This window comes from Notolepis coatsorum, assembly GCF_963971535.1.
Source record: "Notolepis coatsorum genome assembly, contig: SUPER_15_unloc_1, whole genome shotgun sequence".
Taxonomy (NCBI): domain Eukaryota; kingdom Metazoa; phylum Chordata; class Actinopteri; order Aulopiformes; family Paralepididae; genus Notolepis; species Notolepis coatsorum.
The window spans coordinates 2270581-2288325 of record NW_028174866.1 but is presented as its reverse complement, the minus strand read 5'-3'; the positions used below and the strand labels follow the sequence as shown (position 1 = coordinate 2288325).

The 17745-nt window shown below is 47.2% G+C and overlaps 1 protein-coding gene across 3 annotated transcripts in view; it reads right to left on the bottom strand.

The window, feature by feature from the left end:
- Positions 1-15171, bottom strand: part of ppp1r12a (protein phosphatase 1, regulatory subunit 12A) — a 104202-nt gene extending 89031 nt beyond the window's left edge. For all 3 annotated transcript variants that reach the window (XM_084338449.1, XM_084338451.1, XM_084338450.1), the window contains exons 1-2: positions 15044-15171; positions 4049-4167 (exon numbers count right to left, since the gene is read on the bottom strand). In XM_084338449.1, coding sequence (XP_084194575.1) covers positions 4049-4167; positions 15044-15150 — 226 coding nt within the window. In that variant the 5' untranslated portion in view covers positions 15151-15171. The remainder of the gene's footprint in view (positions 1-4048; positions 4168-15043) is intronic.
- Between the last annotated feature and the right edge of the window lie 2574 nt (positions 15172-17745).

Here is a 17745-nt window from a genome sequence, read left to right as displayed (position 1 = left end):
CTTCTCTCTCCCTCTGGTTCTCACTCTTCCTTTCTTCTCTCCTCCCCCTCACTCTTCTCTCCTCCCCCTCAGACTCTTCTCTCCTCCCCCTCAGACTCTTCTCTCCTCCCCCTCAGACTCTTCTCTCCTCCCCCTCAGACTCTTCTCTCCTCCCCCTCAGGCTCTTCTCTCCTCCACTCAGACTCTTCTCTCCTCCCCCTCAGACTCTTCTCTCCTCCACTCAGACTCTTGTCTCCTCCCCCTCAGACTAGTCTCTCCTCCCCCTGAGCCCCCTCCCCTGCCTCCCTCCCTCTTTCTTCTCTCTCCCTCTGGTTCTCACTCTTCCTTTCCTTCTCTCTCCCTTATTTATTGTTGTCCTTGTATACTATTTCTACGGTCATTTTGTATTTTATTTACTTGTATGCATGTACATAACCTTGTTTTTGTTACACCCCCCCACCCCCCCCCCCCTTCCCACAAAAGGCCTTTGCTTTTTGGACAGGCTGCTTTTGTATATAATAATTTGTTCTTAATTGCTTGCCTGGATAAATAAAGGTTAAATCATTTTATTTTATTTATTTTTTAATACGCCCATGTTGGTAGTCCAGTTGTTTTGGAAATCTCAGGCACAGAAAATATGGCAGAGAAAGAAAAACAACTTGTATACCATGGATCCGTTACGCATACTGTACTGTTGTACAACACTTCTCACTGGGACAAGGTTATTCTGAAAGGCAGCTCACAAGTCAAGTACTTAAAAAGGAACGGGTTATTCGCTTACCTTCTTCTCCAGAGTCAGACAAGGAGATAAATACAGATTGCCTCTGTGCTTCAGTAGAAAGCTATCCGGCTGCAAGCTAGCCTAGTTTAGCACCAATTAATGGAAGCGGACAATACCAGTTAGCCTTTGGCCAACCAACACCTCCCCCGGAGTTTAAGATAGGCTAACCGGTACCGTCCGCTTCCATTCATTTTGTGCTAAGCTAGGCTAGTGTGCAGCCAGATAGCTTTCTACTGAACGCACAGAGGAAATCGGTATCCATCTTCTCGTCAGACTCCCGAGAAGGCGGTAAGCACATTTCCCGTAATGTTAGCGTGTTCCAAGGAAAACGCCAACATTTTGGGAAATTAGCTTATTTAACATCTTCCCTGGAGTTAGACAAGAAGATTCATACCTTTTTTGTCTCTGTGCGTGCATTAGGCTTAGGGAACGCCCGCACCGTTAGCGTAGCTTAGCTTCATCACTGGAAGTGGGGGGGTCCGTTACCCTGAAGTTCCCTACAATCCCCTACAGTCACGAAATACACTCCAAAACGTTCCTGTAAACATGTTGTGACCTGTGTATTTACCACGTGGAGAAATAAAAAATTGAATTCAACATTTACGTTTTCTAAGCAAATATACTCTGAACAATTTTTTGCCGAACCACTCCTCTCTGGGCGCAGTGATTAAAAGCCTCCACAATTTAGAAAACAGTATTCCCATGGCTGGTGTTGATATGCTGCTAGCTAACGAAAACCAAACACAGAACCAGACACACAAGCAGAACACGAAGCATCTACTATACTTCCGGTCGGGGGGGTTTCAAAATAAAAGAGCGACGTCTAAAGCACCGGAAATATGTTTATTTTGTACATTATCTAACGTTAACACGAACCTAAACTAACGTTACAACTAATCTAAAGTCTAGGCTTTTAATCGTCAAGGTAAGAGGATTTGAAGGCATGGTATCCATAAAATTCAATCGGTTCGGATCCTTAGAATGAAATGAAAATGTAAACAAACACTGGCGTCACGTTAGAAAGTAGCACTGCGTTGCGTGAAATCACTGCGCCCAGAGAGGAGTGGTTCGGCAAAAAATTGTTCAGAGTATATTTGCTTAGAAAACGTAAATGTCGAATTCAATAATTTTTTATTTCTCCACGTGGTAAATACACAGGTCACATGTTTACAGGAACGTTTTGGAGTGTATTTGGAGTTGTATTTGGAGTGTATTTGGAGTGTATTTGGAGTTGTATTTGGAGTGTATTTCGTGACTGTAGGGGATTGTAGGGAACTTCAGGGTAAAGGACTGCCCAACTTCCAGTGATGAAGCTAAGCTACGCTAACGGTGCGGGCGTTCCCTAAGCCTAATGCACGCACAGAGACAAAAAAGGTATGAATCTTCTTGTCTAACTCCAGGGAAGATGTTAACACTTTGGATGCCCAACCTGAGTTTTCTCGGAGTTACCCCCCACGGGTTGAATGCCCATAACGAGAATCTTCGTTTTTTTTTTTTTTTTTTTAGCGATCTGAATTCATATTTCATCAACCAAGTCTACCGTTGGAAAATCAGCCACCCCAGGCGCTCAGATGTGAAAAAAGCGCCCCCTATCGTCTCCCAGATGGTAATTCACCCTTTTGGATTGGACTCAATGAAAAGGCATGAGAAAAAAAGACCCGGACTCCACATTTTACTTCTCACTCATGTAACCGGGGTCGATCAGCTCCATGCTGGACCCTCAGAGCAGCGGGGATTATGTGTTTTTACAGTATACGCGGTGGATCAATAAAAGGATCGATTTTCGGAATGGCGATCAGGAATTGGAATAATCCATTTGGATACCATCTGATCTCAGGTAAGGAATCTATTTTTACCAGCATTAGGATAATCAGACCCGTTTTCACAGAGATATAAGCTTTTTCTTTTTTTTGTGATATGACTGTCGACTCTAAGAGCGATCAGGAACTGAGAGAATTCGATTTTCAGCGCGCGGCACTAGCGTGCACACGTACACATACTATCGATAATCTAGCGTTTATTTGAAAACGATTCATAAATAGGCAGACAAATGACAACGTTCTAGAATATTACAGTACGGGGCGATTATCATGACTTTCATTTATTTTAATCAGCGGGGGGGGGGGGGGGGGGGTGGCATGGTAATTCGTGTTACCAAGTAAACAAATCACGGAGATGGCCAGTTAGCCCGCAGCATCAGAGGAGTGCTACCATCGTTAGCTCTCAGAATGGTAGCCGGGAGCCCACAGCACCCTAGTACTAGTAACGTTAGCTCTCAGAATGGTAGCCGGGAGCCCACAGCACCCTAGTACTAGTAACGTTAGCTCTCAGAATGGTAGCCGGGAGCCCACAGCACCCTAGTAACGTTAGTATTGTGTATTCAAAAACGCACCGGACTGCGACGTAACGTTTTACCGTTTATTTGCTTGCTCCACCAGTGCACAACAACACACACTCTCGTTACCACAACGCTCCACATACACAACAGTTAGCTCTCAGAATAGCCAGTCAGTTAGCCCGCAGCAACAGCAACAGTAAGCGTGTCTCATTTAATTTCCCCCACTGAAGCGGGGTTCCCCCTCCTCCTCCTCCTGTGTGTAGAAGACAACCAGCTCTGCGGCTCGCTCCACTAGTGAGGACTGGTCTCGCCCTCTGCTGGCGCGTGTGTGCACTACAACGAACCAGTCAAAACTCTGTTTCAGTGTAATATAAACTGAAACGCATGCGATTTTGACGGTATTGATTTTCAATACCGTCGGGATTTCTAAATACCCTGGTATACCGTAATACCGCCCAAGCCTATTGCTAACCTCAACAGTTGCGATTGGAGGATCGAGAAAAGAAGGCGGGATTTGAGAAGTCTATTCTAACACTTCCTTTTCCCCTTTACTCTTGTTAACACAATTCACAGTTAGTTAGCACGTGGCTATCTTTGAACGGCTCGACTGAGAGGAGAGCTGGTGTCTGGGGAGGATGGTGGTGGTACTGAGAGGAGAGCTGGTGTCTGGGGAGGGTGGTGGTGGTACTGAGAGGAGAGCTGGTGTCTGGGGAGGGTGGTGGTGGTACTGAGAGGAGGGTGGTGGTGGTACTGAGAGGAGGGTGGTGTCTGGGGAGGAGGGTGGTGGTACTGAGAGGAGAGCTGGTGTCTGGGGAGGATGGTGGTGGTACTGAGAGGAGAGCTGGTGTCTGGGGAGGGTGGTGGTGGTACTGAGAGGAGGGTGGTGTCTGGGGAGGGTGGTGGTGGTACTGAGAGGAGAGCTGGGCGCCTGGCCTGGAGGGTGGAGGTACCTTGTCGGTTGATCTCGTTCTGCAGCAGCTCCTCCATGGCCTCCTCTTCTGCGATGTCCAGCGGAGTCTCCCCCTCGCTGTTCACCACCCCCACACTGGCCCCCTGGCTGATGAGATACCTGCACACACACACACACATTATGATTAGAGAAACAAGATTGTACAAAAATAAAAATAAAATGGTGGCAGCAGTATATGTTGTCATTTGATGGCAAAAGCTAATTATGCTGCCACCCTGGTTTTAGGGCGGACAAAAAAGGACGTATTACGAATCTGACCTCCATCTTAAAAATGGAGAAGATTTCTTTAAATATTTCACAGATCAGATTTTTTTTTATTTGAGTTAATCTGCTTGTTATTATCATCATCAATTCAGACAACAGAACTGTGCGTCACGATAATGACCCAATTGAAAAGACGATGAATGTTGCAGCCCTGAGGGGAAGGTCCAGTCTCTGGCTTGTAGCAGAAGGGACGACATGCAGGGGCGTAGCTGGGGGGGGGGGGGAGCTTAGGATGATTCCAAGGGCCCAGCACTAGGGGGGGGGCCCAGATATATATATTTTTTTTTACTAGACATCACTCAGGTGTATTATTGATGCTCTCATTGATACTATGTTTGTTTCTGAAGTGTGTGTGTGTGTGTGTGTGTGTGTGTGTGTGTGTGTGTGTGTGTGTGTGTGTGTGTGGTGTATGTGTGTGTGTGATATATAGAGAGAGATGGGGGGGCTTTGGTAGACTATTGCATTGGTCCATTCATTGAAGATGAACGCAATGCGACATCCTTTACTAGGTTCACCCACCAACAGTGCAGGTGCTGAACTGCTGATCCGAATGTATAGGTAAAAACCATATCATGCGTTTATCAATAAATAAATGGACACATTTTCTTTCGCTGGGGGCCTGCAAATACATTCTTTCATGGGGCCCAGAATCTACAGCTACGCCCCTGACGACATGTATGTGCTGAAGATAACTGTAGTCCACTTCCTCCCCCCCACCGGGCCAATGGCCAAGCAGGAAGTAAGCTGTGTGTGTTTTTTTTTTAATCATACATGACAACTTTGTCACAAGCCTGTGGAAGATAATATCCACTGCCTTGAAGAGGCTCTGTAGTCGAACAACACGACCAGAACACTGACCCACGACGACCCGAGAGGATAACACGTTCATTTAGCAGCTTATTTTAAATACATTTTAGTATATCAAACAATAATAACTTAAGTAATGTCTTTCAATTTTTCCACTCTGTTATAAGAACCAAACCACAAACACAGACACAGACTGAAGAGCTTCTCTGGCCCTTTTTAACCCTTTCACTGCCACACAACAGAAGGTTAGCCCTTTACTATCACGCAAATGCGGAGCTAATGATGCTAATGATGGAGCATCGCCGTCGGTTGTGTGATAGTAAAGGGCTAACCTTCTGTATTGTCACAGTGAAAGGGTTAACCGGCTGTCGTGTGGCAGTGAAAGGGTTAAAAAAAACAATCAAATAAAAGGTCAATATGGCGATCCAAAAAGACAGGCACACAGTGGACAGGACTCTCAGCTATGGCCATAATGAAATGATAAGATGCCGTTTGAATGACGGGAGGGACATGCTCACATGAAGATGGCAAACACTTTTAAAATGTGACGGCCTGTGGAGACGGGCTACCGGGGCCGGAGCTGCAACAGCGGAGGGGAATAGAACACATGTGTCATGCATAGGGATGGGTACCGTTCACATTTGAACCGATTTGGAATGATGCAATTATATAAAAAAAAAAAAAAAGGAAAAAAAAGCTAATTATTATATATATTTTTTTAAACTTTTTTTTAACATTTTGTTTAACCAGGAAGTCCCATTGAGATACAAGATCGGTTTGGGAGAGGGAGGTAAGGGGTTTTAGATTGTGTGTTGTAGAGAGGGAGAGTAAAGTACAGAAAAAAAGGTACCGTTGGGTACCGGTATCGATTCCCAGGTAAAAAGAAACATTTTCAGGCTCGGTGTCCCGAACAGACCCACCGTGTAGGCCAGATGCAAGCCGCATTTTACAATAAACCTCTGTGGGGCTGCTAAATTTGTTTTGTATTATAATCGCAAATTTAATCGCAATCACAATATCTGTCGCAATTCGGTTATTTCCCAAAATCGTGCAGCCCTACCTGTGAATCGATACCGGTACCCAACGGTACCTTTTTTCTGTACTTTAGTCTCTAAAAATGTAATCTACCTACCTCAGTTGTAAAAAAAAAAAACACATTCGACCGTTTTCGGCTTGCCATTGCCCCGACTGCTTTGTTGTTGAATCAAGTCAAATCCTAGGTAAGCATGTATTGTGCGTGTGAACGTTGACATGAAAATAAAAAAGTAAAAATAAAATTAAATAAAAAATATTTAACGGCATCTCACGTGAATCGATACTCTGTAGTACCGACGTGTTTCGGTAAGTACCTTTAAAAGTACAGAATTCCGTACCCATCCCTAGTCATGCAGCATAAGTCATGATGACGCTCGCTCTATTAGGCTTTTTAAAATGTGCACAGATAAGGTGAGATTTGAACTTTCTGGTTAGAAAGTCACAAGCAGGGAGTCAATGGTAATGAAATACAGTTGAGTTATTGATTTATTTAGTTAGTATTGTATTTGTGGTTGGAGCCTTTCCGTGTTGTGATTTTGCAGATATTGAGATCAATGTGTACTTAAGCTTTTTATGTTTTTATTGTTAATAAACCAAATTGAATAAGTGGATCATCTCTAAAGATCTGCAGTCCAGTTCTCATTTTTGCATACTACTTTAGTTTGTATATTTTGTATGGTTATAGTTTGTGCTTCATACAGTAAAAACAAATGTCTCAGGAAGCTCATACAGAACCAAGTAATGTACATGTACCTTATATGTGACAAATAAAACAAAACTTGAAACTGATGGCCACAAGTGTTAGCCCTGCCCTCGTTTGTGTCTGTAGACTACCAACCGTAGGTAAGCTCCATCATAACCCTTTCACTGCCACACGACAGCCAGTTAACCCTTTCACTGTGACAATACAGAAGGTTAGCCCTTTACTATCACACAACCGACGGCGATGCTCCATCATTAGCATCATCCGCGGAGCTAATGATGCTAATGATGGAGCATCGCCGTCGGTTGTGTGATAGTAAAGGGTTAACCTTCTGTCGTGTGGCAGTGAAAGAGTTAACATTATGTCGTGTAGTTTCCATGTCCCGAAAATAGCTTCATCCCAAAATAGATGCAGTGTTGCCTTTGTCTCGAGCCTGGAGTACGAGTCACAGAGCTCCACTCGAGGGAGAATAATTGTGGTTATAGATATGACCTACAAGCTACATTAAAAAGGCCCATTAACCCCCCCTGTCCCGGCATGCCGGCAGTCCCATCTACACACACAGACGCAGGGGCTACCCCCCCCCCCCCATCTCGGCAATGTGACTACCTGACGGCTTAAAGGAACGCGGCAACATTTGGGGGAAATTAGCCTACGGTCTTCTCCAGAGAGAGAGATGAGAAGATTGATGCTTATAGCTATCTGGCTGCACGTTAGCCTAGCTTAGCACAATGAATGGAAGCGGACAGTGCCGGTTAGCCTAGGCATCGTCCAACCAACACCTCTCCCGAAGACTAAACGGCACTGTCCGCTTCCATTCACTGTGCTAAACTAGGCTAAAGTGCAGCCAGATCATCATCTTTTTTTTATCCACTTTTTCTCCTTATTTTTCTATTTTTCTCCCATCCCAATTTCGTGTCGCCAATTCTCCCCACCCCCGTCTTGAACATTGCTAGACTATGCCTCCCACTGGTCGGCTGTAGTGAGGATAGAAGCCTTGCATCACGTGTCCCCTCCGGTACACGAGGAGGCAGCCTGTCGCATCTTTTCACCGGACAGCTCAATCTCTCAGTGGAGGAGTAACGCGTGGGAGGCTCACGCTGCCCCCGCTACTTCCTGTCTCTGCTGTACAGGCGTCAACCAACCGACCTGTAGGAGTCGCTGTCCACAACGTCCAATCCCCACCCATCGACTTTCCACCCGCTACCTCTGCCAATTGAGATAGTATGACGACCGGCCCAAGCCGCAGGCAATGCCGACTCCGGGAGTCGAGACCGCAGCCTCTTGCATTGGTGACGAGCGCAATCTCCGCTACGCCACCCAGTCACCCGTAAGCATCAATCTTCTCATCTCTCTCTGGAGAAGACGGTAAGCCAATTTCCCAAAATGTTGGCGCGTTCCTTTAATGGCGGAACAACAACAACAACAACAACAACAACAACAACAACAACAACAACAACAACAACAACAACAACAGCGGCCCCCATTCCGTGTCCGTACCTTTTATACACAGAACAGCGAGGCGGAATAACGGTGCAGCGTTGCCGTGTAGCCGGAGGTTACCGACTTCTGCTGCTTCCAATTAACATGGGCGCAGAGACGCAGGCGGCCCTCCTCATTACACCAGCGCACCGCTTCAAACCAGCACACCGCTCACGACTTCCCTCATTATGGAGATTGGGCTGCGAGTGACCGCGTTCACGTTTTTTCAAATGTCATGTCGTCTCCATTAGGACTTTCCCTCCCTGCCTGTTTTAGGTCCATTTCACCAAGGTTTCACAATTCTGTGGTTCGAAAACCCTACCATTCGGCAACAAGCCCTTCTGACCCCGTCGACCAGACGGTTGTGGCTTCGACGCCCCGAGAGGGGTTTGGGGGGGGGGGGGGGGGCGCATGTGGCCTCCCTGCTCTGCGGCTCTTGTTAGTGTGAATGGGGGGGGGGGGGGGGGGGGGAGAAGAGGTCGGTGGGTTTAGACGGGGGCCGTCCGAGAGCTCGCCCACCCACACATCAGCTCTCAAGAGTGGCCCATTATGACACCATGACTCCATTAGTCATCATCCATATCAGGCCACTTGACATTTACATTCATTGTGGAGAAACAAGAACGTTCTTGTCCTCCGTAATATCAGCCCCGGCGCAGACGCAGAGTTCACGGAGGAGGCAGTGGAGCCTCTCGACGAGTCCTCTTCACCCCGCCGGACCATTAGGAATCGATTTTCTATCGTCTTTTTAAAAAATAAACCACAACCTCCATCAGGTTAACGGAGGTGGATTCTCGACGCTCCTCCGTGTACAACTGCAGTGCCCGGCTGAGCTGCGTCTGGGCACTTCTTCGTTGAAAGGGCATGACAAATTATACACAATCACAGCCAGTCAATAGTCATAAAAACCTTTAGCCGACACGTCCTGTGCTATTCTGGGGGTGGGGGGGCGAGACGTACCGGTCTCTTGTGATAGTGGAACAGAGCTGCTGCGCTCTAACAAAGGGAAGTGGAGCAGGTCACTGCACTCCCAATACGCTGAACAATGCGTGCAAGAGAGCTCCTTCAGCCTTCCTCAGCCCGTTTACATATCCACTGATGGTATCTCTCTCGGCTGCTCTCCGCTCCCTATAAAAACGCCCTTCTTACCTCAAAAGGACCGGGGAAAAGAAAACCCTGGGACGCAACCCTAGAGCTTAACTGGAGATGCGACCGGTGACCCGGAGCGCCGCGTATTCCGTTACATAATTATAAATCTGGTGTGTGACGTCTTAGCAATCCGATCGGTCCGCCGCTTCGGTCAAAATGCAGCCCGTCGACCCGCGGGCTGCTGAGCAACCTGTCGGCGAGTTTGATTTCATCCATCGGCTAAATTGGTAACCTGTGTCTTTTTTAATCTATTCACAATCTGGACTCTCACCCAATATAGGCTTACCGTCACGGATCAGAGTTACACACAGGTTCTTAGGTTATGTGTGGTGGTGGCGAGCTGGGACCGGTGATTTAGACATGGTGGTGGTGGCGAGCTGGGACCGGTGATTTAGACATGGTGGTGGCGGCGAGCTGGGACCGGTGATTTAGACATGGTGGTGGTGGCGAGCTGGGACCGGTGATTTAGACATGGTGGTGGTGGTGGCAAGCTGGGACCGGTGATTTAGACATGGTGGTGGTGGCGAGCTGGGACCGGTGATTTAGACATGGTGGTGGTGGTGGCAAGCTGGGACCGGTGATTTAGACATGGTGGTGATGGCAAGCTGGGACCGGTGATTTAGACATGGTGGTGGTGGTGGCAAGCTGGGACCGGTGATTTAGACATGGTGGTGGTGGCAAGCTGGGACCGGTGATTTAGACATGGTGGTGGTGGCAAGCTGGGGCCGGTGATTTAGACATGGTGGTGGTGGCAAGCTGGGACCGGTGATTTAGACATGGTGGTGGCAAGCTGGGACCGGTGATTTAGACATGGTGGTGGTGGCGAGCTGGGACCGGTGATTTAGACATGGTGGTGGTGGCAAGCTGGGACCGGTGATTTAGACATGGTGGTGGTGGCAAGCTGGGACCGGTGATTTAGACATGGTGGTGGCAAGCTGGGGCCGGTGATTTAGACATGGTGGTGGTGGCAAGCTGGGACCGGTGATTTAGACATGGTGGTGGTGGCAATCTGGGACCGGTGATTTAGACATGGTGGTGGTGGTGGCAAGCTGGGACCGGTGATTTAGACATGGTGGTGGTGGTGGCAAGCTGGGATAGGTGATTTAGATAAGCTGGGATAGGTGATATAGGTGGGACATGTGCTATATGCCTCATTGGGTTCAGAGATCTGTATTCATGTAGCTATATTTCAGTGCATTAATAATCATAATAATAAAATGGGACTTGTACAACACGTTTCTAGAAATCACAGTTGCTTTACACTAAGGGGAGGGGAAGGGGGGGGGGTAGGGGGGGTAGTGCGACAGACCAGACAAAGATAACAAGAGTACAAGGATGGAAGGGGGTGGGGCTAAGAGAAGGGGGTGTGGCTAAGAGAAGGGGGCGGGGCTAAGAGAAGGGGGTGGGGCTAAGAGAAGGCCGTGGAGAAGAGGCCTGGAGGCAGGGTCGTCCTGGGGGGGAAGGAGCTCCAGAGCCTGGGAGCTGCCCCGGAGAAGAGCTCCGTCCTGGGGGGGAGGGAGCTCCAGAGCCTGGGAGCTGCCCCGGAGAAGAGCTCCGTCCTGGGGGGGAGGGAGCTCCAGAGCCTGGGAGCTGCCCCGGAGAAGAGCTCCGTCCTGGGGGGGAGGGAGCTCCAGAGCCTGGGAGCTGCCCCGGAGAAGAGCTCCGTCCTGGGGGGGAGGGAGCTCCAGAGCCTGGGAGCTGCCCCGGAGAAGAGCTCCGTCCTGGGGGGGAGGGAGCTCCAGAGCCTGGGAGCTGCCCCGGAGAAGAGCTCCGTCCTGGGGGGGAGGGAGCTCCAGAGCCTGGGAGCTGCCCCGGAGAAGAGCTCCGTCCTGGGGGGGAGGGAGCTCCAGAGCCTGGGAGCTGCCCCGGAGAAGAGCTCCGTCCTGGGGGGGAGGGAGCTCCAGAGCCTGGGAGCTGCCCCGGAGAAGAGCTCCGTCCTGGGGGGGAGGGAGCTCCAGAGCCTGGGAGCTGCCCCGGAGAAGAGCTCCGTCCTGGGGGGGAGGGAGCTCCAGAGCCTGGGAGCTGCCCCGGAGAAGAGCTCCGTCCTGGGGGGGAGAGAAGGCAGGCTGAGACAGACCTGAGGGACCGAGAGGTTGGTAGTAGGGGGAGTAGGATGTCCATGGGGGGGTGTTGTAGTTGATCCGGTGGGAGACAGGAGGCCAGTGGAGGTCTTTTAGGACTGAGATGATGTGGTCTGACCAGGACTGGTGCCAGTTAGATGTTCTGGACCACTGATGGAGCTACAGCACTGATGCCGTAGAGGAGTGAGCTGCAGTAGTCAAGACGGGAGGGGATGGAAGCGTGGATCAGTGTTTCAGCAGCGAGCGAGCGAGAGAGAGCCTGGTTTTTGCAATATTGTGAAGGTGGTAGAAAAAGAAATTTGACAATTTAGCAGATATGAGGCTCGAGGGAGAGGGTGGGATCAAGGATGGAGCCCAGGCTGCGTGCCTGGGAGTCAGGGAGACAGTGGTGCCAGTAATGGTGAGTGATTAACACCGTTTTCCGATACGAATCAGTTAATGTTGGCAGGCAGCCATAAAGGGAGCCTGCAATTCTTGCCAATATTTACAATATAGTTTTATCTTTTTATTATATCGAGTCCCTGCAAGAAGATATCTTGTATCACAATAGGGCCTTCCTGGCTAAATAAAAGGCTAAAATCAATAACAGTTTTGCTTTATGCTTCAGTTATTGTTTGTAAAGAGAATCAAAAGAAAATAATAGATTTTCTGGAGGTGAAGGGGGCACGACAAACCAGGTTATACCAACGCAGTCAACTTGGGAGGGAGACCATCAATCTGCCAGCCGGCGTGGAGGGAGACAGAGGTCACTAATGAGGGCTTTGTGAGCAGACGGAGGACTCTGGACCTCAGCTGGACACCAGCCACACTCGCCGTTCGTGATCAACTTCTCCAAATCAAAGTGATGCAGCACAATGCCCTTCGGCCGTGACGCAGAAACTGAACTCTCACCCGTCTGAGTGCGGCGAGGTCACGCAGGCTGGACAAGGAGTGTTGTGTTGCACAATAATAATAAAAAACACCGCGCTGGAGATACGATAATACCAGAGAATAGAGAGGGGAGATACGATAATACCAGAGAATAGAGAGGGGAGATACGATAATAGGGACGCACCAATCCGACTTTTTCCAGTCCCGATACCGATAACTGGGTTTGGGTATCGGCGGCCAATACCGATACTGATCCGATACCCATTGTCCAAATATTTTTTCCAAAAATAGTTTGAAAAAAATAAATAAATAAATTATCCACGTTTAATTTTTTTTTATATTAAAATATATTTTGTTTTTAAGAATTGTAAAGGATCACAAGTGTGTTTTTAATTTGTTGTAAACAAAGATGGAAAATAAACTTCATTCATTCAATTAATAAACTGTATACTGTGTGGAAGAGACTGGGATCATTATTTTGTGCAACAAGGCAACATCAGGCTTAACTTAAAACATTACTTTCCTAACTTAGTGAAACTAAATGTAACAAATTAACACCGATATAAATGTACTGAATGGTTATTTCTTATTTTTACCGATACCCGATTTTACTGATATCGGCGGCCGATACAGATACCAATATCGGAGCATCCCTATACGATAATACCAGAGAACAGAGAGAGGAGATACGATAATACCAGAGAGATGAGATATGAATACCAGAGAACAGAGAGAGGATTAGGGATAGGACAGGAATTCCGGTCACCGGAAATATTCGGCTGAAAATAACACATTTGGCACTCTATGATTTACTGAATGTGTGGGTTTTTTAGCTTTTTTTATTGTAGCAAAAGTATAGACATAAATGTGATGCTTTTTCCAACTAATTCTCCATGGCTGGTTTGTTGCTCTCCTGCAGCTATTGATGAGTTCAAACCCCAACCACTGGGGTTCTGTGAACGCGACGTGCTCGGGCCTCTGAACCCCTGTACTGCGTCACGACTGTACTTGATCTGTGGTATAAACAGACCATTACCTTGTTGTGGGGGAAGACGTTGCACGAGCAGTTTCCATCTGCGTTTCCATCAAATCCAATCAAACCCTGGATAATTGTGCGTGCATGCTGCATTTTCCCCACCTCAAAGTAATGATTTTTTTTTATTTATTTTTTTATATATCTTTTCCCCCCTCCTTTTTCCTCCGATTTTCTCCCATCCCAATGTTAGTCGTTATGCCAATTCCCAATCCCCTTCCTGGTCGCTGCGCACTTACCCCCCACAGTCGGTCTGGGAGAGTGGAGGCTATCACGTGCTTCCTCCGACACATGTAGGGATGGGTACCGAATTCAGTACTTTTGAGGTACCGAACCGAAACACGTCGGTACTACCGAGTATCGAATCAAGTGAGAAACCGTTTTTTTTTTTTTTTTTTTTTAATTAAAAAATAATTATTTTTGTTAATTTTTTCTTTTACTTTTTTTTTTTTTAACTTTTTTCTTTTCATGTCAACGTTCACACGCACAATATATGCTTACCTAGCATTTGACTTGATTCAACAACAAAGCAGTCGGAGCAATGGCAAGCCGAAAACTGTCGAAATTGTAGTTATTTGAAGTTTGGATTTTTTTTTTTACGACTGAGGTAGGTAAATTACATTTCTTGAGACTAAAGTACCGAAAAAAGGTACCGTTGGGTACCGGTATCGATTCACAGGTACCGGTTCAAATGTGAAAGGTACCCATCCCTAGACACACGTCCAGCCAATCAACCGCTTCTTTTCACCCGGCAGCACGGATCCTCCCTGAGAGGGCGTAGCGTGTGGAAGGATCACACTACCCCCCTTAGATCCTATCCGCGCTTAGCAGGCGCCCCGACCGAACTGTAGGAGTCGCTGTTTACAACGACCCGGACACACCCCGCCAGCTTCTCCCACCCTCTAATACAGCCAATTGTATTAGTGTGAACGGCCAGCCAAGCTGGTGACAACGCCGGAGCTGTGAGCTGGATTCGAACAGGCGAATCCAGCCGCTCCGGGGTTGGTGACGAACGCAATCTCCGTTACGCCACCTGACCGCCCAAAGTAATGATCTTTATACCACGGATCAAGTCCAGTGGATGCTGGAGGACCAGGACAAGGAGCGCTGGCACAGATGGTGCAGGTGTCTGTCTGCCCCATGATCCACAAGCACAGACAGGGACTCTTATTTATGTTCAGTTATTGTGCTTTTTATAATGTCTGGTGGAAAGGACAATGTGCAATAGACTAATACAAGTCTTTTCATCACTTGTCATTTTGTAATTGAATTTAGTCATTGAAATGCAAAAAAAACAAACATTTATTTTATTAATTTTATGCAATGGTACAAATTGGCAAATAAATGAAAGAATACCGGTATTCGCGTCGGTATTCAGCCAAGTGTTTGCTTATTATTTTCAGTATCGGCCAAGCACTCTCATTCGGGTGCATCCCTACAGGTACGAGGACACCAGACGAAGCCCAGTAGGTTTTCACCCACTGCTTGTACAACTGGAGCTCGTCCATCATCCTCCCCTTCACGGTGATGTTAACAGTTGTCTTCACTCACTCTGCTATGTCCATATATCCACAGGAGGCGGCGGCGTGGAGGGGGATCCAGCCCTCGTTGTCTGGCTGGTTGATGCCGGCGTCATGCTCCACCAGGAAGGTCACCATGTCCACGTTGTCATCGATACACGCCTGGGGGGGGGAGAGAGGAGGCTGTAAGATAACACTGAAAGAAGCAACAGCAACACCTGCTCTCTGTGTGTGTGTGTGTGTGTGTGTGTGTGTGTGTGTGCGCGTGCGTGCGTGCGTGCGTGCGTGCGTGTGTGTGTGTGTGTGCGTGCATGGCGCTCCTTGTGATGGATTGCTGCGCGCCTCCAGAATTGTTGGGGAATGTTGGCACTGGTTGCGTTGCCATAAAATGCTGGGCCACGCAGGCGGGGCGCCTGAAATACCACATAGCATAGTAGCGCTGATGGAGGTAGCAGGCCGCCGGGCCCTTATGCAATATCGTGGAGATTATTATTTCACAAAACTAGTATTTAAAAAAAAAAAACTCACTTTCAAAAAGACTCCCATTACAATTAGTTCACGTTAATAACCGGTGGTTCGCTCCAGTCACTCAAGTGTGATGACTTCAGATCAGTGGTTCTCATATTACGGACTGCATTTTTATATCGCGCTGCTTTTATACAACCCGTGTGCCTCAGATGCACCCACTCGCTCACTCGCTCACCGACAGTGGAGGTGAGGTGGCGACCGGGGACCTTCAGATCACCAGACAATCGTTCTACCTCCTGAGCAACTGTCCACCCCCTCTCAAAGTGGGGGTCCCCCAGGGGTCCTGGGGGGGGGGGGGGGTCCCCAGCTAAATTAGTTAGTTTAAATTTGACTAGAAGTTATTCCAATGAGAGAATGTATAACAATGACTATTCATTCACTAGAACTTATTCCAATGAGAGAATTTATAACAATGACTTCATTCACTAGAAGTTATTCCAATGAGAGAATGTAATGTATAACAATGACTATTCACTAGAAGTTATTCCAATGAGAGAATGTATAACAATGACTATTCATTCACTAGAAGTTATTCCAATGAGAGAATGTAATGTATAACAATGACTATTCACTAGAACTTATTCCAATGAGAGAATTTATAACAATGACTATTCATTCACTAGAAGTTATTCCAATGAGAGAATGTAATGTATAACAATGACTATTCACTAGAAGTTATTCCAATGAGAGAATGTAATGTATAACAATGACTATTCACTAGAAGTTATTCCAATGAGAGAATGTATAACAATGACTATTCATTCACTAGAAGTTATTCCAATGAGAGAATGTAATGTATAACAATGACTATTCACTAGAAGTTATTCCAATGAGAGAATGTATAACAATGACTATTCACGAGAAGTTATATTATAGGCTCCACTTTCCTCTCCCCACCTGCATACAGTTATGGAATTCTGGAAAAAAAAGAAAGTCACATCTACTAACAAATATCTAAATCATATATGGGGGTCCCCCCGACATGACAGAGTTTGAGAACCAATGAATTCTATGACCACTAATCCTAATTTATCTAATCACCTAATGTCACTCAATGTGCTCCAGATATTGGGACTAGGACACGGGCTCATCAGATATTCTGAAGCAGCACATGATTCAACCTCTGGTTCACTGAAGCAAGTCGAGACTCGATCAGCTCCATGTAGCCTGGATGCGTTTGCATTTTCTGTATTACATCACTGCTTGGCAATATGCCCATAAGTGTATAAACATGAACATTAGGCTCGTCACACCACAAACTAATCACCAGCAGAGTTCATATTATGGTGTGTGACTGTGCGCTAGGGACGGAGCGGTTTGTGTGAAAGAAATCCGATCCATTCGGGTCGACCACCACCACGGTGTGGGGCACCTAGAGCCGGTTCACGTTGGTACACTGGAACCCCCTTTGCTGTGGGTGTAACGGTACACAAAAACCACGGTTCGGTACGTAGCTCGGTTTTGAAGTCACGGTTCAGTACGGGTATACCGTTGTATTCGTTCGGTATACAGCCGTACTGAACCTAAGGTCCAGTACTGAAACGGTTCGGTACGGATACGTGTACCGTTACACCCCTAAGCCTAATGCATCACTCCTGGGGTGTGTGTGGAGTGCTTTTGTAACTGGCTTTTGACTATTTCCATTTACTGTCATACAACTACCGAGTGGGACCTTTTAGCCTCAGACCCTTTAGCCAGCCTTTGACTGGACGAGGTGGTGAATGCAGCTCTGCCAGTTAGTTTGTCTGGGAAATGGCCATTAGGCTACTGGTACTGTAAGTGCACAGACATTGCAAAATTCCAAGCACTATTTTTTATTTAAAAAGGATACTTTTAACACTTTGAGTGCCGACGACGTGTATCATTGTTTGATTTTTTTTATTAGCGATCTGAATTCATATTTCATCAACCGAGTCTCCCGTTGGTACAGCAGCCCCTCCAGGAGCTCAGATGGGAAAAAACCGCCCCCCATCGTCTATCCCTGTGTAACTGCAGATCAGTCAATTATACTGGGAGATCCCTGTGGGGGTGGCCAACTGGCTCCATTGTGCTGGCGAGCCGTCTGATGATGAGGGATCTGATCGCGAGTTGGAAAGCAGCGTGGAATATATATTTACAGCAGCCAATAATCAATCAATAAACGCGATTGATATTCAAGTCAAGTGTCAAGAGTTTTATTTGTCATGGCATACAATGAAATGCGGG